A 26,057-nucleotide genomic window follows, 5' to 3' on the forward strand; every position below is an offset into this window, starting at 1 on the left:
CACTATGCTCAGAAGTGCCACTGGAAACCTGTGTGAGGGAAGGGGCTTGGCCAGGGCAATAGGTATAATAGATACATTGTATTCAAATGAAAGTGAACAGAAATTACAAAGAACTAACCAATGGTGTCACATTAGCATTGTGTGACAGAAGCCCAAAGGCTGTGCCTATTGTCCATAAAATCGGGCAGATTGTTGCCACTCTCCTCTTCAATAGGCCTATGGAGAATATAGATGTTATTATTCAGTGCAGCTTGGCTGCTTGGATCTAGATGGGATATTATGTTGGGCTGTCTTCTCTGTAGCGAAGGTGAGGTAGGTTGCTGGCCAATTTGTAGAACTGTTTGGGCCACCTTTGCTCTGGAATTATTACCATTTTTGTGAAACAGGAGAGGGGAGGAGTGGGGCATAGAAGGCAAAATGACCATCGAATGAAACTTAAAGGGTACATAGCTCTATCTGCACAGTTTCCATGAATGTCAATGGACGCTCCATGCACTGAAGCTTGCAGGGCCAGGTCAGTTTATTTGTAGTAAAGATGACAAACAAACTAGCAGCCAACGACAAGAGCTAAATAAACCACAAACTCTATTTTCTTGCCTAGAGGTTGTTTCTTTGGGTCCCAGTTGAGGCACATAGGTGGGAGGACAGCGTATATTGAAGCTTGCACTGTTGTTGCCTATGCTGAACCTGTTCTGTGGATAAACAGAGAGGGATTTTTTCTCCAATATTGTCAGGCCATCACCTTTTACTAATGAACTGCAAAAAAACCAATGCAAAGCAAAGAGACAAAATAAATGCTGATTGCATGTATAGATTCATAGATTCTAAGGCCAAAAGGGACCATTGTGATCATCTAGTCTGACCTCCTGTATTGCACAGACTATAGGACTTCCCCAAAATAATTCCTAGAGCATAAAACATTCATCTCAGTGAAGAGAAATCTCTGCCAACAAAAATTACAATGGGCTGGAATAATTGACTTTTGAGTAAACTAAATATGGGATTTTAGCCAAATGATAACTATGGGGTAGAATATGATAATAGCTGCTATGTATTTGAAAGGTGCACAAAACAAAGAAGGGGGGAAATTGTTTAGGGTAATGAAGGTGATCCATGGAGCTTTAATTAGGAATAATGGGATGAAACTGAGAAAATGATATGTAAGACAAATATCTGAAACATTCTGTAAATGTGAAATCTATTAGACATGTAGGAAAGTAGTGGAAATCCCATTGCTATTTAAAACCACTGGTAACTGGACAGAGCACTGGAAACTATGATAGGGAACAGTCCTTCATTTTCCTCAATGGCTGGATCATGAGATTTTGTAAGTCTTTTATAATGTCTATGATTCATTTAGTAATGGAAATTATTCTTTTTTCTTATTCTTTATTCAGATGGAAACAGTTTATGCTTAGAAGCGAAGTATTTCCCTAAGGATTTTATGAAAGTGTGGGAACAAAGGCCATCTACATATTAAGAGCTTGAGAAAATATTCTAAGTAAACGAGGGACACCGCCATATTTTTAATTAGTTTTGATTTAGTATCTTATGTTAAAAAAACTCAGCAACTTTCCTTATTAGCTTGTGTGACACAGAAACCCATTGGTAGTTCACTACTCTGTGTCAGCAACTCTTGTCAGGCCTGACAAACTCACTACACCTAACATTGTTATCATGATATACCTAAAAGCTGGCCTGGATAATTGGAAAACTAACTACTCATTGATCAGTAATATTCTTGTGAGATTAATGTACAGGGTGAGTACAAAGAGTTATAAGTATTTGCTTGAATTATTTTCTTAAAATGTGTTCGGCAGGCAAAGCATAAGCCCAGTCTGCCTTAGACAAAGGAATGTGTATTTGCTTGTCTGACTATTCTGGTCATTAGACAGAGACAATGAAAGTAAATTTACATATAAGATAAACAAAGATATCAAGCTAACCAGCAGTGGAGAAGACAGCATGGTGTCTCCCCTCCAGCAGGAGAGAGATGCTTTGTCCGGGTGTACTTTTCAAGGAATACATTTCAGAGGATTACCGGACTATAAAAAGAATGGAAGAGAACCCCATAGTTGTCCATCACTTGAGGGATTCAAGGGATCAGAGCGCTTGAAATCACAGAATGATTGGGTTCTTCAACTAAGGGGGGTAGAAATCTCTTGAAACTGAATATAGGTGAGAAATTGACCTAGGCAAAGATTGTAGCTTGCTAAAATTAGGCTTTAGTTTTACAAGCATATTTTTACTTTTTTGTTTGTTTGTTTTTGCTTGTAACCCTGTCTTTATTCCCTGTGCTTGGTACCACTTAAAACTATGACTTTTTGTTTAATAAACTTGTTTTACTTTTAGTACAAACTAATTCAATCCTGTGATTGAAATAAGAATTTGTCAACTTCCCGTTAAATTAATGAGCTGTAGTGTATTGTCTCTCTATAGGAGCAATGAAATTACTAACTTCTTTGAGTGCTCCTGGAGAGGGTTGGACCCTGCAGGGGCGCCTCTTGGAAACTTGTGAGTTGAAGTTCTCTATTTCTTACCTGCAAAGCAAGGTTTGGACTGGTAGAGCCCTGAAGAGTTGGTTGGCAAGGCAGACAAGCTGGTGTGTCAGGGAGTTGTCACACAGTTTAGCAGAAGCAAAAACGATTGCTTGCTGAGGTTGCAAGGAATAACAAAGTAATTCACAGTTCTGGGAACCCAAGCAGACTGTCACACTGACATACAGTTCTGGGGAAATTCAGGAAAGTAACTAGGCAGTGGAAGTCAGGGTGATACCTGCATCCTGGTAAGGCTGGCTGTTGGCATCCAGGCTGTGAGCATAGCACTGAAGGCACCCAGAGTTGGAGGGCAGGCAGTGACACAACCCCTTGCTGGTCTGGGTTAAACCCCAAAATGTCACAGCTTGGTGTGTCACTTTTACACACATTATAATGACAATATTTACTACTACAGTGGATTTCATTTTTTTCTCTTTTCCTCACAAGCTGACCTTGGTAGTAGCTGTGACTGAGTCACCTTACTACCACCTTGTGGCTTACAATGAAATATTCACAGAATCTTTTCAATCTTCTATGAACTTCAGTCTATCATCTGTATGACACTGGAAGGTTATTGTTTTCCTGTTCCCTGTAAAAAGCCACCAAATAGTTAAATAGTTTGTAACATTGCTGGAGGATTTTCTGCTCCTTGAAGTCTTTAAACCACGATTTGAGGACCTCAATAGCTCAGACATAGGTGAGAGGTTTTTCGCAGGAGTGGTGGGTGAGATTCTGTGGCCTACGTTGTGCAAGAGTTCGGACTAGACGATCATAATGGTCCCTTCTGACCTTAGTATCTATGAATCTATTGTAAATAGTTAAAATTAACTATTATGAATTAGAATTCTATTCTGTTTAGAAAGAAGGTAAAGAATATCTTCTGATTGAGACTGGCTAACCTAGTGAGGCAGGTTTTAAAGTAGGCTGGATGGGGGCAGGAGACAAAAGCCCACAGATAAGTCCAGAACATGGAGACCTGGATGAAGGATCAGAATCTGGAGGGGAACATAGGCAATCGCATCATGAACAAAGGAGAGACAAGAAGGAATATGGAGGCTAAATCTAATGAACATCTTAGATGTTTGTATACTAATGCCAGCAGTCTAGGGAATAAACAGGAAGAACTGGATATACTAATGAATAATCACAATTATGATATAATTGGCATCACAGAGACTTGGTGGGATAATTCACATGACTGGAATACTGGTACAGAAGGATACAGCTTGTTGAGGAAGAACAGGCAGAGGAAAAAGGGAGCAGTGTTTTCTAGTATATCAGGATGTATATACTTGCACTGATGTCAGGATAGAAGTGTGAGGCAGACCTGTTGAAAGTCTCTGGGTAAGGATAAAAGGGTTAAAAAACAAGGGTGATGTCATGATAGGGTTCAACTATAGACCTAACCAGAAAGGCGGATGAAACTTTTTTTTAAATAACTAACAAAATCATTCAAAGCACAGGACTTGGTGGTGATAGGGGACTTCAGCTACCCAGATAAATGTTGGGAAAATAATACAGCAGGGCACAGATTAACCAGCAAGTTCTTGGAATCCACTGGTGACAACATTTTATTACAGAAGGTGGAGAAAGCGACTAGGGGAGAGGTTGTTCTAGATTTGATTCTGACAAATAGGGAGGAATTGGTTGAGATTTTGAAGGTAGAAGACAGCTTGGGTGATAGTGATCAAGAAATGATAGCGTTCATGATTCTAAGGAACAGTAGAAAGGAAAACAGCAGAAAAAAAGACAATGGACTTCAAGGCGGCAGACTTTAACAAACTCAGAGAATTGATAGGTAAGATTCCCTGGGAAGCAAATCGAAGGGAAAAAAGAGTTCAGGAGAGTTGACAATTTTTTAGAGAAATTTTAAGAGCACAAGAGCAAACTATCCCAATAAGTAGGAGGTATAATAAGAGAGCACCCTGGCTTATCTTCAACCTGAAACTCAAAGAAGAGTCATATAAAAAGTGGAAACTATGTCAAATTACGAAGGATGAATATTGAAAAAACAACAACATAAGCATGTAGAGAAAAAAAATCAGAAAGGCCAAGACACAAAATGAGATTAAACTAGCTAAAGACATAAAGAGTAATAAAAGAAAAACATTTTACAAATACTTTAGAAGCAAGAAGATGACCAAGGCCAGAGTAGGGCCATTACTCAATGAGGGAAAGACAATGACAGAAAATGCAGTAATGGCCAAAGTATTAAATGCCTTTTTTGTTTCATTTTTAACCAGAAGGTTTGCAGTCATCGGATGACTAACACAGTGAACATCAGTGTAAATGGAGTAAGAACTAAGACTAAAATAGAGAAAGAACAAGAATTACTTAAGGTATGTCTTCGCTACCAATGTTAAAGTGCTGCCGATGTGTAGTCTTTGTAGTCACGGCACTAGCGCTTGGAGAAAAACCCACCCCCATAAGGGGAGTAGCTCCCAGCACTGGGATTGCAACTCCCAGCGTTGGTGTACTATCTACACTGCCACTTTAGAGTGCTGAAACTTGCATTGCTCAGGGGTGTGTTTTTTCACACCCCGGAGCGAGAAAGTTTCAGCGCTGTAAAGTAGCAGTGTAGACAAGGCCTTAGACAAGTCAGATGTGTTCAAGTTGACAGGGCCTGACAAAATACATCCTAGAATACATAAAGAACTTGCTGAAGAGATCTCTGAGCTCTTAGCTATTATCTTTTAGAACTTGTGGAGGACAGGAGAGATCTCAGAGGACTGGAAAAGGGCAAATATAGTAGCTAGCTAGAAAAGGGGGAACAAGGACAACTCAAGGAATTATAGACCAGTCATCTTAACTTTGGTATCTGGAAAGAAGAATGAAGCAAATAATCAATAAAGTCTGTAAGCACCTGGAAGAAAATAAGGTTATAAGTAACAGTGAACATGGATTTGTCAAAAAACAATCTAATATCCTTTGATAGGGTAACAAGCTTGTGGATGGGGGGAGCAGTAGATGTGCTATTTCATGTCTTTACCAATGCTTTGGCTATTGTCTTACATGACCTTCTCATAAGCAAACTACGGAAATGTAGCCTAGTCCAATACATTGTAAAGTGTGTCTAACCAGTTTGAAAAACGTACTCAGAGAATAGTTATCAATGCTTCAGTCAAGTGGTAGGGCATATGGAGTGGGATTCCACAGGATCCAATTCTAGTCAATATCTTCATAAATAATTTGGATAATGACATAGAGAGTACACTTATAAAGTTTGCAGACGATAGCAAGCTGGGATGGGTTGCAGTGCTTTCGAGGACAGAATGAGAACTCAGATGATCTTGACAAACTGGAGAAATGGTCTGAAATAAAAAGAATGAAATTCAACATGACAAATGCAAAGTACTAAACTGAGGAAAGAATAACCAGTTGCACAAATACAAAATAGGAAATGACTGCCTAGGAAGAAGTACTGTAAAAAAGGATCTGGGGGTTACATGGATCACAAACTAAATATGAGTCAACAATATAACACTGTTGCAGACAAAAGCAAACGTCATTCTGGGTTGTATTAGCAGGAGTGTTGTACACTAGGCACAAGAAGTAATTCTTCCACTCTACTCAACGCTGATAAGACCTCAAGTGGTGTACTGTGTCCATTTCTGGGTACCACAGTTTAGGAAAGATGTGGACAAATTGGAGAAGGTCCAGAGGAGAACAGCAAAAATGAGTATAGGTCTAGAAAATGTGACCTACAAGAAAAGATTGAAAACATTGGGCTTGTTTAGTTCATAAAAGAGAAGACGGAGGGGGACATGATAACAGTCTTCAAGTATGTACAAAATTGTTATAAAGAGGAGGGTGATAATGGGTTTAAATTGCAGCAGTGGAAATTTAGGTTAGACATTAGGAAAAATTTCCTATTTGTGAGGGTAGTTAAGCACTAGAACAAATTACGTAGGGAGGTTGTGGAATTTCTGTCGTTTAAGGTTTTTAAGAACATGTTAGACCAATATGTCATGGATGGTCTAGATAATATTTAGTCCTATTTGAGTGCAGGAGACTGGACTAGATGTCCCATTGAGATCCCTTCCAGTCCTACATTTCTGTGATTCTGAGTGCCTTGACCTACATACTGCTAAAATGTGAGCTATATTTGAAGAACCCCCATCTGCCCCTCCATAAGCTCCATATGATGTAAAGAAAAGTGAGGGGATCATTTTTAGAAATACTGTATATTATGGTGATATAAGGTAAATACAATACAACCAGGCGTCTCTAGGTCTTGAGGGACACCCAAATCCTTGGGTTAAATAGTTTCTCTTAACTAGGGGAACTGGTTCAGTAGCTTCTGTACTCTGGGGCTAGGGAATTGGAGCATAGCCTATTTCCCCACTCCCTTGATGCCAGGTTGCCTGTTTTGGTTTGTGAAACAGAGCAGAGAAAACTATGGTATAACCTTATACAGCTGTAGTACCACTGTGCTCCAGTTCATGATTTAAGGAGCAGTCCTGCAAGTGACTTCACATGGGTGCAGAAGTGCCTCTCCATGCTGTCAATTGCATGATCAGGGCCTTAATCTCTCCATGTCTCATCCCCATTTAACAGCAGGGGAACTAAAAATACTTCCTTTTTCCCACCTTCTGTCTGTGTTGTCTATTTAGGCCCCAATCCCACAGTGATTTACACAAGTGCTTTACATGTGAGAAGTCCCACTGACAGAGTGGGATTACTCACATATGTAAAGTTAAGCATGTGCGTAAAACTTTGCACAATTGGTGCATTCGACTGGGGATCTCTCTGAGGGCTGTTGCTTACTATGTGTTTATACCCTGTCCAGCACAGTGAGGGCCTGATTTTGATTGGCACCTCTAGGTACTATTATAATACGAATAAATATAAAGAAGGGCTTTATCTGTCATTGTTATGCTGCAGGTTTAGCATCCTACAAAAAAGAATGGGGGAATTCACACGTCTCAGCGCTCTTGTTTCTAAGATATCAATACATCAGGTTAAAATTGGCTCATGCTTGGAAGGTTTTCTTTACAAATTGTAAGGACCAGATTGTCTCTGATCTGTGTGGACCTCCCACTTCCTGCATGGAAGTGGTGGTTCAACTGCCCCTGATAATCCCTTCCCCTCAGTATCCATGTTGTAGACTGAGGAAAGCAGTGGGCATTCCAAGAAAAGAGTGGGGCAGGCAAGAGAAGAGTTGGAAGGTTGGGATGGGAGCAAGGCAAAAGTGAATGCATGTCCTTCCTTTCCCAGTCCTTCCATGCCCAGCAGAGTACCCTAGAAATGTGACACAGCCAGAGACTCTGTCGCACTTCTGCAATCTGCTCCAGGCAGTCCTTTAAGTGACGTCCTAAGAGTAGACACAGCCAAGGAAGCCACTGGAAGTGCAAATCCAGTACAGCAATTCTGCAAAGGAGTGGGATCAGAGCTATAGATAGATCTTTGAGTATCCACACTGTTTATGAGCCACACTTCACTTTTTCTCTGCATTAGTATTTCTGCGCGGATGGAAGAATGCAGAGGAAACTCACTGGGAGTGGAGAGGGGAAGACACAGACTTACCAACTCCCTATAGGTGGGGTATGATCAGGCCCATGTTTTTCTTTTCTCCCACACTCCCTTTTTTAAACAAAAGCTTAGTTCAGAGCACAATTCTGCATCAAATTCTATAGCAACAGAATCCAGAAACACACAAGGCCCTGAGTAGTTTGCAAGCCTTCTCCTCCCTGGAGGCTTTAACTGGTGTTTTATATTCACTTTGCATTCATTAGTGTAAATGGTAACTTAAAGTGCAGGACAAATTGGATCCTATAGATCAGTGCTACTCAAAGTGGTGGTCCGCGGACCGGTGCCGGTCTGCGAGCCATCGGCTGCTGGTCTGTGCGCACATTGGGGAAAAAAATTGCCGGTCCCCCACATCAGATAGCTTGAGAAGCACTGCTCTAGATGAAAGCCTGGTCTCATTGAAGTCAAGGGCAAAACTCCCAGTGACTTCAATGGGGACAGAATTTCAACCTCACTGTTTGCATATCTGATACATGCTCAAAGTTTTTCATTTTTACTTGAAAAAGAAAAGGGTGTATAATGGTGTTCAGAGGTACCCTTGCTTTAGTTCCTTTGGAGCAGCATGAAGGGAGGAGTACACTGATGGTTAGATGCAGTGTTGAGAAATGTTTGAAAAAACTCCACAGCAAGTACTAGGACTGTCCTCCATGATTTAGGAAAACAAAAAACATAAAAGAAAAATCTCTGCCTTGATTTTTTAAAAATAAAATCAAGTTTCTAGTCCAGGCAATTATTGCTTGAAAATATAAACTGATGTAATCCAACCACTGGGACTGAAAGGCAGAAGCAATTGGAATCCTCTTACTCATTGCGATGCTAAAGCTTTCTTGCCTTCGTCTCCACAATTTTTTAAAATGTAAAATTAGTCAGTTAAGTTTGAAATATGTCCCAATGAGTCAGCTCACTATTCTATCTCTCCCTAAAATCCTAGGCTGTCCTTGTGTAAAGTGATGTGATCATGGTCAGGAGTTGCCTACATTTGGGGAAGGGGATCATAATTGTTTCACATGCCCTTAAGTACTAAAGTTAGCCCTGCTGTTTCCTGACCTTTAGCACTTCACTCAACTAGAAGAAGAAAGTACACTCAGCTAGAAGAAGAAAGTAAACTGGTCAGTGTCTAGCGAATTTCATTTTTTTTTAGTTCTCAGGCACTCATTTGTTTAGATTGCAAATATATTATTTTTATAAACATGTTTGTTGAAATTTTAAAAAAGAAAAATACCCTTTTTTGTTACTATAGGTTTGATAAACTCTCTCTTTAAAAAACAGAAAGGTCCTGATTCTGATCTCACACTGGTTTATATTAGTGTAACTATAGACGTTTCAACTGTTACTGCTCATGTACTGCACACTAGTGTGAGAGCAGAATCAAGCCCCCAAACCCTAAATTGAAGGCATAAAGCATCTCTTTAAGCTGCAGTTTCAATACATAAATGCAAGTTATAAAAACACCCCTTCGCCTGTTTCAGATCTGAGGCTTAATTGTGATATGTATGAAGCTGCATGGACTAAAACCAGACATTGTGTAAGTTGTCTGAAATGCAGTTTAACCAGCTGACAAAAGATCTCTTTATAGTGGTGTGACACTGTACTTCAAAGCAGCACCCTGTAACCCCCATATTCATCATTCGTATATGGTTGTGATATTTCTAACAAAGCATGCCATGTAAGGTACCATATGAAAGGTCATAATCTGTTGAAACTCTTTGTTCTGTCAAAATATGTGTATTGTTAATGTAATACAAAGTTATGAGATGTTGCTATATGGTTATTATTGAAATATGTTGTGAGTTTGGGAGTCGCCCACTGCTAGTTCTCCAGTAACAGCAAAGGAGGTGACCACACCCAGGCAGGTGTTGAAAAACCCATGACCAGCAGGGGAATTGTAAACAAGAGATCTACAGTTCAGTAAGGCCTTCTCTATACTACAAAGTTTTACTGAAGTTATACTACAAAACAGTGTAGGTGTACACACTACAAAGCTACTTTTGCTGGTAAAAACCAGGCAGGCAGGTAGAGTGGATTGCTTCTGTCAGGATGGGGGGAGAGACTGCTGTGCAGAGCAGAGCCAGGGGCTGATGTCTCAGGATAGGTCAATCAGCCTGCTGTCCCATCCCCATCCCCATCCCCCACCCCACCACTCTCGAGAAACCTGCATCATGTGACATTCCCCAAGAGGCATTTGCAAACCCTTCCCAAAGCACCTTGAGGCACCCACAGTGCACTGCTCTGTGTCTTTGCAAGAGCTGCTAGTGTAGATGCACTCCACCAACATAAGGCGCATATTGTGGACATGCAATAGCTGTTTTAATTAAAGCGCTTTAATTAAAGTGGCATAACTTTTGCAGACAAAACTTTGTAGTGTGGACAAGGCCTAAGAGACAGTTGTGCAGCACACAATAAGGATTGCTCCACTCTGTGACTCAGCAAGGCCCATCAGGACATGGATTGAGAGTACAAAATAAGGTGCAGGGGCATCATGAGATCATCTTTCTCCTCCCCCACCTCTGCTGAAGACAACAAGAACACTGGGAAGACAAAGACTTTGAACTGAGACTGGTCCCAGGCTGAGAAGGAAATTCTTCCTGTGTATAAAGAACTGTAACCTACCTGCAACATCCAGTGGAGTGGAAAAAGCTGTTTGATTCAACTCTTGCTTAGTCTAAAAGTTTAGGATTTAGAATGCACGTTTACTTTTTATTTTCCTAAGATAACTACCTTTGATCTGCCTACCACTTATAATCAATTATAATCAATTAAAATTTATCTTTCTAAGGTTAATAAACTTAATGTAATGTTTTATCCTTGCCAGAGAGTTTGTCTAAAGTGCTTGGGGAATCTGCTCAGATTATAAAGGCTAGTCCATGTCCACTTTCCTTTGACAAAATGGCAAACTAATTAATGAGCTTGCACTGTTCAAGAAACGGTCTTGAGCAGTGTAACATGGTATATTTCTGGGGTGCAAGGCTGGAGGCTTGGGAGAATTGCTGGTGTTTCCCTGTGTATATAGTTCATGGGTGGCTTGGAGAGCATTCATGCAATTTAGCTGGGCATGGGCTGAGGGATAACAGCATCTGGAGGGGTTTGCTGCTTGTCACTGGCAAAGCATTGTGAGAGATAGCCCAAGTTGGAGAGTTAAGGGGGCCCACAGTTCCAGGCTGTATCCCGGGGATCCCGTCACAAGCGGTTCCTCATTTTGTAATGAATCTTGATCCTCCTTATGGGCAAACAAGACCTGAAATGCTGAGCCGAATTCACTCCTGCCATTAGCAGGTGTAACTCCAATGAAGTCAATGAAGGTATGCCAGCAGATAATTTGGCCTGCTGTTTTTACTGAATAGGCAGTGTAAAGGCCACACAGAGATCATGAAGTCTTTGCAGCGTCTCTTTAATAAGGCACTGTGGAGTGGGGGAGAAGAGGCACTGAGGTCACACCAAACAAGTGAATGGAAAGGAATGGTCAGTTTACAGTATGTATCCATGAGCTTAAAACCCTGCATGTGAGTGTGAAGGAGGTGGTAGAACCTCAGAAGTTTGTGGTCAGTTCTCCTGCCCGAAATCTGAAGCAGGAGATTTGTTGCATGGAAGCCCATTTCTCCTCAAGTTCTTCATGTCTTTGTCCAACACAAAGCCTTTTTTTTTCTTTTTTCCCCCCAAATTTTGCACAATACTTATGGAAAAGTCCAATAGAACTTAAGTTTTCTGTAGGTTTTTTTTGTTTTTTAAAAAACACCCTATAGCAATGAATAGAGAATTAAATAAACTGCTATAGATAGAATTCTATAGGCTGGTTTGGAAAACATACAGAAAGAATTTCTTTTTCCAATAAATTATATACATTTTTAGAGAAATTTCTGTAGACCCCAAAGAACTCTTAAAACCCACTTTTTTTGTGTGGTTTTACCTCTATCAAATACTACAGGACCTTTCCATGAGAGAAACATAGCACAGTCTGGCTATAAGTCTTGACCAATGAGCTAACTTTTAAAGTAGGTCTATTTTACCACGACACTCAGTTAAATATGGGGAGGCATTTTACATGTACAGTTTACCTACATAAGTTGATTTGCTGTGGAGAACAATTTATGAAAAGATTACTGGGCTCTAGAAATGCACCTCTTTTTTACAGGATTTTCATGCTGAATTACTAAAAACAGGACAGGCAGTTCAGGTCAAGGTGAGTTTATTGTCCATACAGCATACCTAATCCCGCCAAAACACATTTCTTAAAACCATCTTTAAACTAGTCAAAACAACAGGTTATTAATAAAAATGACTTAACACTGAACAGAGACGACCTTTTAAAAGGTAATCGAGACTACACTTTATCAGAATCTTATCCATCAAAAAACAATCTCACATACTTTCTAAATACTTTTTGTTTACACTGATCATGTCTACTACCGCACTCTCTAGCATCCCCTGACCATATAAACATCCACACCTCTTAAAGAGCACATTGTGAGAGGATAACTTTGACTTGATATGGCATCACACTCATTAAAGCAAAAAAAAAAAAAAAAGTTTGAGAACAGAAACTGTGCAACTGAGAGTGATTTCTGAGGTACATGATAACATGGTAATACACATAGTGGAAAAAATCCAGTGGCCGGGTGAGTTGCTGGGAACTTTTGAGCTGTCCAATTATTCAAGCAAAGACCAGCAGCATTAGGTTGGGATAATAGCACTTCCCTACCTTACTGGGGTATTAGGAGCATGTATACATTAAAGACTGTGAGGCACTCAGATACTATAGTGATGGGGACCATATAAGTACCTAAGACAGAAGATAGATAGAAAAACCAAATATTCCACTAAAAATGACAAATATTTGCCATACTATACCTAAGATCTGGGAAGGTACAATCTGCAAGGCACTTTTTTCAAAGTGGGCTGTAGAGAAAAAGGCTGAATTATGGTATTTGAAAAAAATCACACACTTGTGCTTTGAGATAGCAGTTTTTGATGCCAGACAAAAAAAACAAACCAATGCTGACTTTCTTGTCCTCAGTTTGAAATGAAAATTGTGCAAAAGTACAATAGTTTTCATTTTAAGTGATATTGTCAAGTTGTTAGGACCCAGATTTTACATACTTTGAGAGCTCTGTCTTATAATAGTAAATGCCCTCTTGATTCTAACCGCATAGTAATTGTTTATTTTTTACTACACCACTGCAGCATCAAATGTATTTGTTAAAAATGACTGCACACAGTGTAGGTCCTATGAAATAAATTGTGCATGTGGGCTCCAATTGTACTTTTTATGTGTCAGCTTTACACAAAATAAAGGACTACATTATTTAACTATATCATGCTCAGAGGCAGTTTTTAAAGGAATACTAAGGTACAAACAAAAAACTAATCCTACATGGTAATGCAGTGAGGACTTGATTCAACAAACACATATACCCCTGAATAATTTTACAGTAGTCCCATTGTCAATGGCAATACTCATACAGGTGAAGTTCTCACATGCACAGGTGTTTGCAGGATAAGGCTCTGAGTTATAATCTACCAGGTTCTTTAGGGTGAAATTTGCCCATGACTGCATAATGCCTGAGTAATTGTGCTATATGCAGGGCACAAACCTAGAGTGAGGGGGATGAAATTCATCCCTAATCTACTGACAGGTCAAAAGCTCCTATGTAGCTTCTCCACATCCCTTTTTGGAAACTAATCTGTGTATTCACTTTCCTGTCCCCAGAACTCTCTCCAAGCTGGCCTATTCCAAGATGATGTGAAGACCCCTCTCTGCACTACACAGGGGTACAGAATGGCAGTTAGCGCTCCATAACATAGGGAATTTCACACTTACATCTCACTCCTGTAATCAGATCAGCACAAGTGGACTTCAGTGCCTGCACTGAGTTCCACAGAAGTCATTTGGGCTCCACATGGGTGCAAGAGACTGCCTGCACAGATCTGATTGCAGCAGAGAAGCCTTAATGATGAACCTTTCAAGGAAAATGTATGTACTGCAGGAAATGGTGCTAATGATTCAGCAGACAGCACTCTTCCTTCTGAGTACATAGCGAGCCAATGCCTAGCATGGTGCTAGAAGGAACTGTGCTTGGAAAAGTGCTATTTTTTTGAATGAAATGAAAACCAAGGTCCTGACCATTGTGGTTGTTAAAAGTCCTATGATACTTTTCACAATTCTTAACCCTGCTGTCCTGGCCAAATTCTAGCGTTGGGTAATTACCTTCCATTCTGCTGGCCTACATTCTCCTTACGGTTTCAGTTCTACAAACAGCTGTTTAGTGTTGCTGGCACACGACTGCTGTGTTCCAGACCAGAAGTAGGTGAAGTGATCTCCATAAACACAATGGCCAAATACTATGCTGACTTACACATGTACAGCTCCTCTAAAATCAAGGGTGTTTTAAGGGGCACAAGTCAGCAAAGAATTTGGTCCAGTCCATAAATCACTTTGGTATATGCCCATATGAAAGTTCTATATGTCACAGTAAGATCTTATAAGGAGCAGGGCTGTGCAGATTTTTGGGGGGCATAATCTCACTTTCCATGATTTTTTCATAATATGAGTTTTTTGTACCAGAACCTGCTAAATTTCATGTTTTTAATGTGAAAATGTTTATCTTTGTAAGAACTAAATTCCACAATTTGGAAAATGTCAAGGTTTCTGTTTAATTATATGGCCATTTTAGAGTGAAAATTTTACTGTTTTCACTTGCTCTATCTTTTTAAGCAAAATACCTAACATTTTGTAGGACATTGGCTGTTTTGCAAAATTGGACTGATTTCAGAAAATTGAAACAAAATACAAAAATCTCAAATATCTCAGCACCTGATGCTGCAAACACCTTTGCATAGACAGACAGCTGAAATTGCTTGGAGTGCCCTCCAAAGGAATTTGTGGGAACTGGAGCTATGTTTTCGGTTTTCATTGAGAATACTTAACATAGCCATAACAAAAAGGTGTTTTCTGTTATAATATGCAGTGTTAAAAGCATGTAAAATCTGGGGTTCAAAAAGCCTGGCAGTATTACTTTAAGACCATTTGTTTTGTCTTTTGATACCCAGCCACTGAGAGAAGACTGTTGGGCCTAATCCTGAAGTCATACTCAGGTAAAACTCCCTTTGAGGATTACAAAAGTACTGGGCTGATTATTTCTAAATCCACTGAAAATTAAGGGCCTGATTCCACAAACACTATTGAACCAAGTGCTTACTACCAGAAGTAGGCCCATTGATTTCTATATGCCAAATCATGGTGTGGCTAACTAGCAGTATCACAGGCAGCATCGTGGGCAAGGAAGCAGGCACCACACAGCTGGACAACCCCCTCCCTACACAGGTGGGTGGAAAGGGGTAGAGCCCCAGCTCCCCCACCCTCAATGTGGCCAGCCATGTAGCTGCACTGGTGCATTGTGATGCATACGCTACACCGAGTATAGACCTGGTGCAGTTTATTCCCTTTTTGAAGTAGACAGGAGACCAGGAGGGGACTGTGACTTCAGGGGTCATAATCTGTTTTCTGGACTGCTCTAGGGGCAGCATAACAATGCAGACAACCATAAAGTCATGATCTAGCCCTGTGGGATTACTTATGGTAGTAAAGCATTACACTAGGTAGCAAAGGTACAATGCTCACTGTCCAGCACCTTGAGTAATCATTTGCATCAGGGCAAAGTAAGTGTAAAATGCTCCCAAACCAGAATTTTCTACTTATGTCGGAGATAACATTTTAATATCCACAAGGCACTCATTTTGCACAAATACAAATGACTAAATAAGGTGACATACAGTGGAGAATCAGGTCTTAAGTGCTTCCAGGATCGAGACCTATATGTGCAGAAATCTTTGCTGAACGGATCCTCATGTTAATGTATTTTTTCCACTATGAAACGGACACCTAAGACCAAACGGGAGCCCAATGTCCCTGCAATCTACAACTGTTCCCCTACACAACTGAAGCTACTGTGCTTTGCTCACCAAAACACAGGCTTTGGCTGCCTTTTGCACTGACCATTCCATGAGGCTCCCAGCGGAAAGAACTGTAAAGTTGTGAGGTATTGTGAAAATGGGAACCTTTTTTGTCCAGTAAACCTGAGGTAAATATACTGTCTTTGCAGGATGTGATCAGAAAAATAAAATAAAATAAAATAAAAAAAAATCATGAGCACGCTATTAGAAAACAACTGTACAGGGCATTTCCAGTAAATCTAACAACTCATCTTATCTCCACTTAACCGTCTACTTCAGGATTTGAAATTTAAGCAGTAAAATAATATATTATAAAAATGTTTATAAAATAGCAGCACACTCAGTGAAACAATACAGCTAAGTACTGTTAATGTGAATAAGAATGAAACAAATCATAGCTTCTTAGCAGCGCAAAAAAAAAAAAAAAACCAAACAAAATAAACCCCTTAGATTCTTACTCCATTTTCTACCCTCATCTAGCCAAATATGGCAGAGTCCATTCATAAAATATTCTTCAAAGTAGCATGTTCTTTCTGGATTTTTATCTTTAAAAAAATGCAAACATTAACATTTCATCCAACAGCTTCAAACTGTATATTTGCAATCTGTTAATACAATTGTGCAAAAAAAAAAAAATTGCCCCATCTCCTTTGCCATCTAAATGCCTCTTCTTTACAGATGGAGCAGGAAAAATAAATTCAAGTACACTGAATACACCTTTGTAATAAAAATCAAAGTCACGCACCTTGATGTTTACCATTTGTGTCTTTTGCACCAGCAATTTTCTTTCATTGTCCATAGATAAGCATGCGGGTGGTATTAAGATCCTTCTGACACTGAACAATACACAGAATTGTCAGACTTTCATCCGGAATGTTGTGACAGGAATGTCATCCGAAGCAGGTGTTGGAATTTCCAGCAACACCAGAACTAGCAAAGTACATCAGATACTGGAAAATATTGACTATTAAAAGCTATATGCATTGCTGCTTTTTTTTTTCTTTTGCTCAGCACAATTGTCATAAACCATCTCATTTATCCCTTAGGAACAATTTTCAAAGTGCTTTTCGAATGAAATGGTTTATAATAATGCTAACTGTGGACCAGTAAAGTTATAAAAATCTGGAAAATGTGTTTTTTGGAGGGAGAGGGGGGGATCAAAGGAAATCACATCTTCTTTAACATAGTGAGGATATGTTAAAAAGGAAGATGGGCAGAGCATCATTTAATTGCCTTTACACCAAACTAAGGAGCTGCCAAAAGTTAACATTGACGTGTAGCATTAGCATTGTGAATGAATATAATGCTTTTTCACAGATGATCCACTGCATCTAGGAATCCAAAGTTCTGAGGTGGTCTGATTCGTTGACAGGTCATTTTTAATCTGTATATTTCTGTCATCTAATGCAAGCATTCTATACTTTGGCGTGGACCACTGCTGGATAGCAGGATCAGCTTTTTGCCAAAGATGCTGTTGTGTTTAGAATGAACCATTTCTGGAGGAAAAGTAGGAAGCAGTGGGCAGGGGTGGGAGGGAGAAACACCTGCTCTTCCGGCTGGCAAAATAAAGCATCTTCTTTCTTAGGTAGCAGCTACCACAGACAGCAAGAGTAAACAAAACTAACATACAGAGATCCAACAAACAGTTCTGACTAATAACAGAGGTGATAGATCAGCAAATCTCTTCTGCATCCAAAATGGTTCAATCACTTCAGGGATCTTTTCCCACTTTGCCCTAACCCCTTAATTCTATTGCTTTGCAATCTAGTCAAGCCATAACATCACACACACAATTCCTTTCTTAACTTTAAAAAAGGGTGTGTATGCACTAGGTCATAATGCACGCACAAAAAAGTATACTCTACTTTGTTCCCACAAATGCAGGCTTACATTTATCTAGCTACTTTTTATGCTTTTATAAGCACTTAATATCACCGATACATAATCAAACAGCAATTATCAAACATATCGTGGGATTCCCTTCTGTAGAACATCACAGGCACCAAATGCTTTTTTAAATTACTCATTTTTTTTTGTTTTGTATCTAAAAGAGCTTTAAATACGTTCTATGTGGGAGCAGATTAAAAAAAAGATTTCATTCTAAAAAAGGGGGGAAGGAGCTGGGGGAGCAAGCATGACTGTCTGGGCTGACGTCCTCACAGGTTGATGTCTCTCACATCTGTGGGAGTGCTGGCCTGGTCCAGTTCATCCACCATCTTAGAAGGATTGCTTTGCTGTTGCTGGACTTGCCTAAGGTTGCTTACTAGCACCGACTCAATCTGTTCTTGGCAGGCTTTAAGGCAGTCCTAGAGAATAGGAAGCAAAGTGATTGGTTAGTGAATCTTTTCCCACGGTGTCAATCAAAGCTTCAAAACAAGCAGAAATGAGGAAAACCAAGATGTTCAGAGGCTATGTGAATGGAAATCATGTATTCATCCTAGAATCGTGCTCTGAAGGGAAACAGGCTGCACCTCACTAGAAGCAGCCCACATATGCAGTCCTTTGGGTGGAGTAAAGCAAATGTCACATTTGTTACAATCTTGGCACCTTAAAATTCTAATTCTCCTGCAAGAAAGTAGTGCCTTTTGTAATGGGAACTCAACTGTATTCATTGGCAATCTCCTGCAGGACAGGTATAAATCCAAAGGCAGGACTATACCTAGCTATGTAGTAGCTCCTGCATTCCCTCTGCAGAGCAAAATGTATATCATTCCTGTGCAAGAAGAAACATGCCTTTAATAAACTCAAGTTCTACAGTACTCTACAATAATGGTCCACAGTACTACATCTTACAGCACTGCAATGAAGTAGGCCGTTACTATAGAACACTGAAGTATTTTCTTCAGAAGGGTCAGCAACGAAGACATAAAAAGGAGATGCCCCCAAGCTCAGAGAATCTGTATCCAGACTCCCAAAAATGTAATCCTGCCTCCAAACACTACTTGATAGTTGGGCCTCATGAAAGACAACCCTGGTAGAAACAGGAAAAACGCAGTTGGGAAGCAACCCACCAGACAATCCAAGACACAGAGCACCAAGACCATTGTCAGCAGTTTGCACGGACTATCTTCCACCCACGGAGTAAATTCAAATTGAAACAACCAAAATGATTCCAATAACAGGGGAAAGAGCAGGCCAGGTAGGACACCTATTTCTCACTGAAAATGGCACACTTATTCAGGGTGCAGGCAAAATTAAAATAGTAACAATAACAATACAGTCGGACCTCAGAGTTACGAACACAGAGTTATAAACTGATTCGTCAACTGCACACCTCATTTGGAAGTGGAAGTACACAGTCAGGCAGGAGCAGAGACAAAAACAAAAAACCCACCACCACCATCACCAAAATAAACAAATACAGTACAGTACTGTGTTACACATAAACTACTAAAAAATAAAGGGAAAGTTTTAAAAAAAAGATTTAAAAAGATAAGGAAATTATTTCTGTGCTTGTTTCATTTAAATTAAGAGGGTTAAAAGTAGCAGTTATCTACTGCACAGTAAATTTTCAAAGCTGTCTTATGTTCAGCTGTAAACTTTTGAAAGAACAACCATAACGTTTTGTTCATTTGAACAATTTCAGAGTTACGAACATCCATCCCCAAGGTGTTCGTAACTCTGAGGTTCTACTGTAGTAATATCAGAAAACTACAAATATCCATAACCATGTTTCTGCCACAGACCTCAAAACACTTTGCATAGAGGATTAGATAAGTATCTTTATTCCCATTTCACAGACTCAGAAACTGAGTTACGGAGGCCAAGTGATTTGTATCAGGTCACACATGGAGTCAGTGGTTGAGTCAGGAACAGAACAAAGTACTGCAGCACAACAGATCAAACCAGGGACCTATCTGGCTAGCCCCCTCACTCTCACCCACATAGTGGCAACAGTAGAGTTTGAAGTCTGCACACAGGTATGCTTCATCCCAGGCCTGCAACGTACATCTGTTGTCCTACCCTGACTGGGAAGCATAAGTCATGTATGTCTGGGCATGTCCGCTCCATAGGGACATTTATGTGCTTGATACAATTTGTGCTGGTGTGATTATTCCAGGTGATAAAATTCATGCTGTGCCAGGAATACCACTTTTTGTTGGACCCTGGAGACTCAGTGCTAACAGTAAAGTCACACCCTCTCTCTGCAAAGAAACTACCATGCCTATATCCTGGAGCACCATTCCCAAACTTTATTTGTACATATATATATATATATATATATATATACACATACACACCAGCAAAAGAGTACAAGGGGTTCGTTTGTTATGCTGGTCAGATACAAGGAAGAGTGGACTGGATGAAAAGAAAAGGAGTACTTGTGGCACCTTAGAGACTAACAAATTTATTAGAGCATAAGCTTTCGTGAGCTACAGCTCACTTCATATGCTCTAATAAATTTGTTAGTCTCTAAGGTGCCACAAGTACTCCTTTTCTTTTTGCGAATACAGACTAACACGGCTGCTACTCTGAAACCTGGACTGAATGAGACATTGGTCCTATCATGAACAAGAAACTTACCAAAGATGTGGAGGCCACTACCCAATTCTAGCACCAGTCAGCTAGGTACAGATCATGGCAGCACCATTAGAACATCAGTAACAAGAGGCCAGTTCATCACTATTGCCTGGGCATAACTGGACCAGGATGGTGTCGTATTTTCCAGCTTAATAGTCAGAATCAACTTTTATCAAGAATAACGTTGATCAATACCATTGTTAGATCAGTTGCAGAGAGCAAGGCAATACTTGAAATCTGTGCTGCAGTGTCATGCCCGTATGACGTGCAGTGGGTGGACTGTTACTTCTCTGTGTTTGTCATAGCTATGTGCCTCTTTAACCCATGGCTCTGTGCTCCAGAGATGAAAGCCCCAACAAAGATTGGTGAGACTGATATTAAACACTTAACTACAGGTGAAGAAAGTGGCGATTCCCATAGTTCAAGCTGCCTAACACTTTCCGTTATAAGCCAGTGCTTTCAGTTGCTTGTCACTTTGCCAAACTTCTATCCCTTAGGCTGAAATTTGCCACGCTTACTCTCTGTCTCAGGCTGAATTGATCTGGGAAAATTTCAGCAAAAACAGCTTGGCCATTTCCAAGAATGAGGCTAAGGAAAGCAGGTAGTTTGATAAAAGCTAATAAAAAATCCCAGGTTTCAGAGTAGCAGCCGTGTTAGTCTGTATTCGCAAAAAGAAAAGGAGTACTTGTGGCACCTTAGAGACTAACAAATTTATTGGAGCATAAGCTTTCGTGAGCTACAGCTCACTTCATCGGATGCATTTGGTGGAAAAAACAGAGGAGAGGTTTATATACACACACACAGAGAACATGAAACAATGGGTTTATCATACACACTAAAAAATCCCAGCAGTTTCTCTGAAGAGCTCTAGCACCTTCAGGATTTGGAGCAGGACCTTCCAATTTGGATTAGGAGAAGTGTGGAGTCAGGTGCTGTATGCTCTCCCCAGGACCATACACCCGGACTTAACCAAGTTATAAGCCTCTGAAAATTGTCATTTGCACATGCTCAGTAGAGCCCATGAGATCCTTGCTGCTAAAAGCCCCAGAAAGCCCCTTTACATACCAACTACACTGAAACATGCCTCAGGAATAGAGCTAGAGCTCTAGATGTAATGTGGATGTAACAGATGGAGTAGCAGCTGCTGTAGCCTCTTAGCCTAGGAGAAGGCAGAGATTAAAGTGAGGGGAAATGACATTCTTCTTGACTTGGGGTGCCAACACCCTCCCTCCTGTTTCAATATACTTGCTCCATTGGAGGGAAGGTGTGCTGGGCATCAGGGAGAAACCATGAGTTCTAGTGTCATCTCTTCCATTTGTTGGTGTTAATAAGCCTGTGCACTTCACAGTCATTACTGAGCAAGGCCTCATATCCCTACCTTAAGGAGGCAGGCAACTCCCATTCTCCCCATTTTACAGAAAAGGAACCAAGTTTACACAAGGTCCCTTTGGAAAAGCTTGGCACAGAATTCAGGGACCAGATTCTAGGCTGTATGTCACATGAAGTGCAGTGGGGACAATTATGTCTTTTAAGTTACCTCTGCACTATGCAGAATCTGGCCTGCTCTTTGACATCAGTGTAGCCCTTATCATAAATTAGAGGAACCCCAGAGGCATGCACTAGTTTATGGCAATCTATCTGAAATAGCAGTGCCCCTAATGACAGATATAGTCACTCTGTACTGTGCTGATTATGAGACAGTCCTCTAAGATGTACCCTAGCCTCAGAAGAAGGAGAATGTACATCACATATTCATTCCACAGCATACTCCTTTTAATTTCCTGGGGTCAGTTTTTCTTAGGACATCTAACCAGAATGTAATTCTTCATCTTCACTTTTCATGAAACACCCTTATTTCTGTCTCTCTGCATTCATAGCCACACTCTATGTATAGGCTTGTTGTCCTCTGGAAATTAGAGGTATATTGTGGGCACAAACAATGAGTAACAATGTAAGTTAGCTAATACTCAGATGCACTGAGCAACCACAACTCCAGTTTAGTCAATGGGAGCAGGGGATGCTCAGCAATTTAGAAACTCAAGATAGTGCCTCAAGTTGGACACCCTCCGTCCCCCCTAAAAATGCAGTGCCTAAAGTGGGAGGTTGTGTCTAAAAATGCTGGCCTATATGACTTGCACTAGGCCACACAGTGAGTCAGTGGCAATGACAGGAATAGAATGCTGATCTCTTGACTCATGGTCTAGTACCCTATTCACTGGACTACATGTACTGTCAGCACACTGGATCAGTCACTGAATGGACATGTTTCAAAATGCGAACTGCACTCCAACAACAGGTATTCGTGCACACTGTCTATGCACCATACCAGAGCAAGAAGGCTTGCCCGTAATCCTGTATTAAGAATTCATGTAGAAACCATGCCAGCAGGAATTACCCATATTAAGATACTTAATTACCAAAACCACGTTTTCTCTGGTTTTGGTAAATCTACAAAAGACTTTGCTGCCTTATTGTAGAAGGAGTCCTATTGAGGATGGCATGCTAGGGTTGCCAACCCTCCAGGACTGTCCTGGAGTCTTTGGGAATTGAAAATTAATCTTTAATTGAAGATTACGTCATGTGATGAAACTTCCAAGAATACGTCCAACCAAAATTGGCGACCCTATGTCAGGCCTAAAATTAGACCTCCTACCAACTTTTTTGGTATGAGGTGCATTGTGCTGTCTATCCCTCCTTATACGCTGCATACATGCTACATTCTCATCAGAAACCAAGGGACTGACAGCTACAGGATTCCTGCTCTTGGAGAGATGTGAAGTTTGAATACCCGGTTTGCTAAGAATGAAGCAGGAAGACTGAAGTGAAGGAGTACCGTACATGTCACTGAGAAAAAGAAACTAAATACCCTGGATTTATTGGTGATGGGAGGTGAAGCAAAAAAATATGGATTTTTACAATGCTGCAGCCATTACATGTTAGGGTATTTCTATTGGGTTTTTTTGCAAGAGGTGTGTAGGGGGACTGACTGTTTTGTTTTTAATGGTCCTGCTGGTGATGACAAATCTGTCTAGTTATTTTAAGGTGAGAACTTTTGATTTTATTCATCTTGCTGGGAAACGGTTGGACGCTTTCTATAGTCAGGAAGTTGATCATTTAATGGTGAGGGCTGGGCCTCTCGTCCCAAATATAGTTCTGCCAAAAATCCTAAAAAGTTCAGATAAATCCCATGCTCAAGAACACATGTGCATTCTAGGTCCACTACCAACATTCACATATTTAAGAGGTAGTAACTGTAACATCATGTTCCACCAGTTAGTAAAATGATTGGGCTTATGTTAAAATGCCCAGTGAGTCCATTATAGCATATTCTGGCAACTGCTTGTTGCAATAGAATTGGTTTTCTGTTTGTGGTCTCTTTCCCTTTTCCATAAACTGGTACTAATATGCTTGTGTTCACTGGACAAGACCTAAGCAAATGCATATAAATCTATCATCAGACACAATATCTCGTTTTCAAACAGCTTTTGCAGCTAGATTGACAGAAATGCAAGGTAATCAAGGGATGAGCCCCAAGGTCACAAAGGAGTTTACTAGCACAGATGACCCCCCCACATCAGAAAGATTTCATCGAGTGTGTACATCTCCCTATCACCAAACAGAAGTTTCCAGCCATGCTAACCTTCCTTCAAACAGGGCCTGATGCTGCTCCCATTGAAGTTGATGGCAAAATGGTGCAGATCAGGCTCAGACATAAAAAACTGGAAGAGTGGGGATATCCATTTTCAGAATATCATAAAATTTTGCATTTATAAAGCACGTTTCATACAAAGACCTCAGTATGCTTTTAAAACATTAAGGGCCAAAATTGCAAAGCAGAATGTCATTCTAAAACAAATCAGGCATTTGCACAGCCAAGTTCCCATCTCAGCGCTTTACAACCCAATTTTCTGCATAACTGCAGAGTTTTTGCATGTAACGTAAATCCTGAAAATCTTCACCCAGTTAAGTCAGTTTCAGAACACTCTTATAATATTATACATCTTTTAATAGTAATAATTCATAGCAAAAACAAATAATTATCCATTTAATTTATGCAGAGCTCTAAAATGACTTTTCCCAGGGCTGTGAGGCACCCTGCTCTTAGCGTGAGGAAGTTTTGTCTGTGTCTGCGGTGGATCAGCTCCCTGAAAGGAGCTGCCCCCAGGCCTCCACAGGCCTTGCTCTCTCTTTAAAGGTTAATAATAGGCACACACCAACCCTAAGTTCTCCGAGCATTCCCAGTAGAGTCCAGCCCCTTATCCACTGAACTCTCCCAGAATTACCAGGCTCACTGTTTCCAAAGGAACTGTATCCCGCAGCTCACTAGTTACACCTTAGAACACAGCTCTGCTGAACACACAGCGTTTAGATGTATTTATAGTGAAAACAAGAATAAGTTTATTATCAAAGAACAGAGATTCAAGTGATAGTGAGTAAGAATACTGGAAACAAATGGTTACATATAAAACAAAATAATAACACGCTTTCTGAAAACTAAACTTAACTAACAAGGAATGTCTATCTCCTGCAAGAAAGTGTACCCCAAGTTCTTTCCCCAGCATTTTCAACCAGACTGACACAGACCCGTTCTCATAAAAATCAAGCCCACTGACAGCTTGTCCTTACAGACTGAACAAATATCTAGAGGTACCTTGGGTACAGTTTCAAAAGTTCTTGTATTACCCCTAAACAAGCCAACTTCTGCTGCTTACCTCTTCTTGTTAATTTCCTCTCTGAAGATTTCATAATCCTTCATTAGCATGCAGCCCAGTCTTTTGAGTGGAGGCCTATTGTGAACCATAAAATACTTAATTTACAGGTCAACAGCCAGACAGATGAACGTTCCTTGTCTGAAAGAAAACCTGCTTTCACTGTTGCTGGTGAGCGCTCCCTTAATGCTGACCTTAAGAACATAATTTTCAGTGTATATACATAACTCCTTACACAACATCTGTATGTGCATTTTGCAGTGATACTGATGACCAGGGTGACACATAGACTTTGAGTTCTCACATGACACTCTTTGGTGAACTAAAAATACCAGACCCTGGGATCCCTGTAACCCATATGCACCTGTTATACCCTTTGCCAGTTGGCATCAAGAGGTCTCTGGGTCACAATTACATCTGAGGCCTGGTCCACGCTATAGAGTTAGGTCGACATAAGCTGCTTTACTCTGTAAGTGTCCATACTACAACATTGCTCCTGTCGACGTAACTCACACACTATGTCAACCTAATAACTCCACCTCCACGAGAGGTGTATCGCTTAGGTCGACGTAGTTGGATTGACACAGTGGCAGTGTAGACATTGCATAACTTATGTCGACTTTAGTGGTCTCTAGGAGGTGTCCCACAATGCTGCACTGTGAGCGCTCTGGTCACTGTTTTGAACTCTGCTCAGCGGCCAGGTACACAGGTACATGCCCCTCCCCTTTAAAAGCCCTGTGAATTTTAAATTCCATTTGTTGTTTGCTTGGCATGGAAAACTCACATAGCAACTGCCCAGCTGACCATGCCAGCT

At 40.4% G+C, this 26,057-nt stretch overlaps 1 protein-coding gene across 2 annotated transcripts in view; it reads right to left on the reverse strand.

The window, feature by feature from the left end:
- Positions 1–12,232: 12,232 nt before the first annotated feature.
- Positions 12,233–26,057, reverse strand: part of CCND2 (cyclin D2) — a 54,550-nt gene continuing 40,725 nt past the window's right edge. For both annotated transcript variants that reach the window (XM_038411634.2, XM_043514701.1), the window contains one exon: positions 12,233–18,319. In XM_038411634.2, the coding sequence (XP_038267562.1) occupies positions 18,170–18,319 (150 nt within the window). In that variant the 3' untranslated portion in view covers positions 12,233–18,169. The remainder of the gene's footprint in view (positions 18,320–26,057) is intronic.

Source organism: Dermochelys coriacea, chromosome 1, assembly GCF_009764565.3.
Source record: "Dermochelys coriacea isolate rDerCor1 chromosome 1, rDerCor1.pri.v4, whole genome shotgun sequence".
NCBI lineage: Eukaryota > Metazoa > Chordata > Testudines > Dermochelyidae > Dermochelys > Dermochelys coriacea.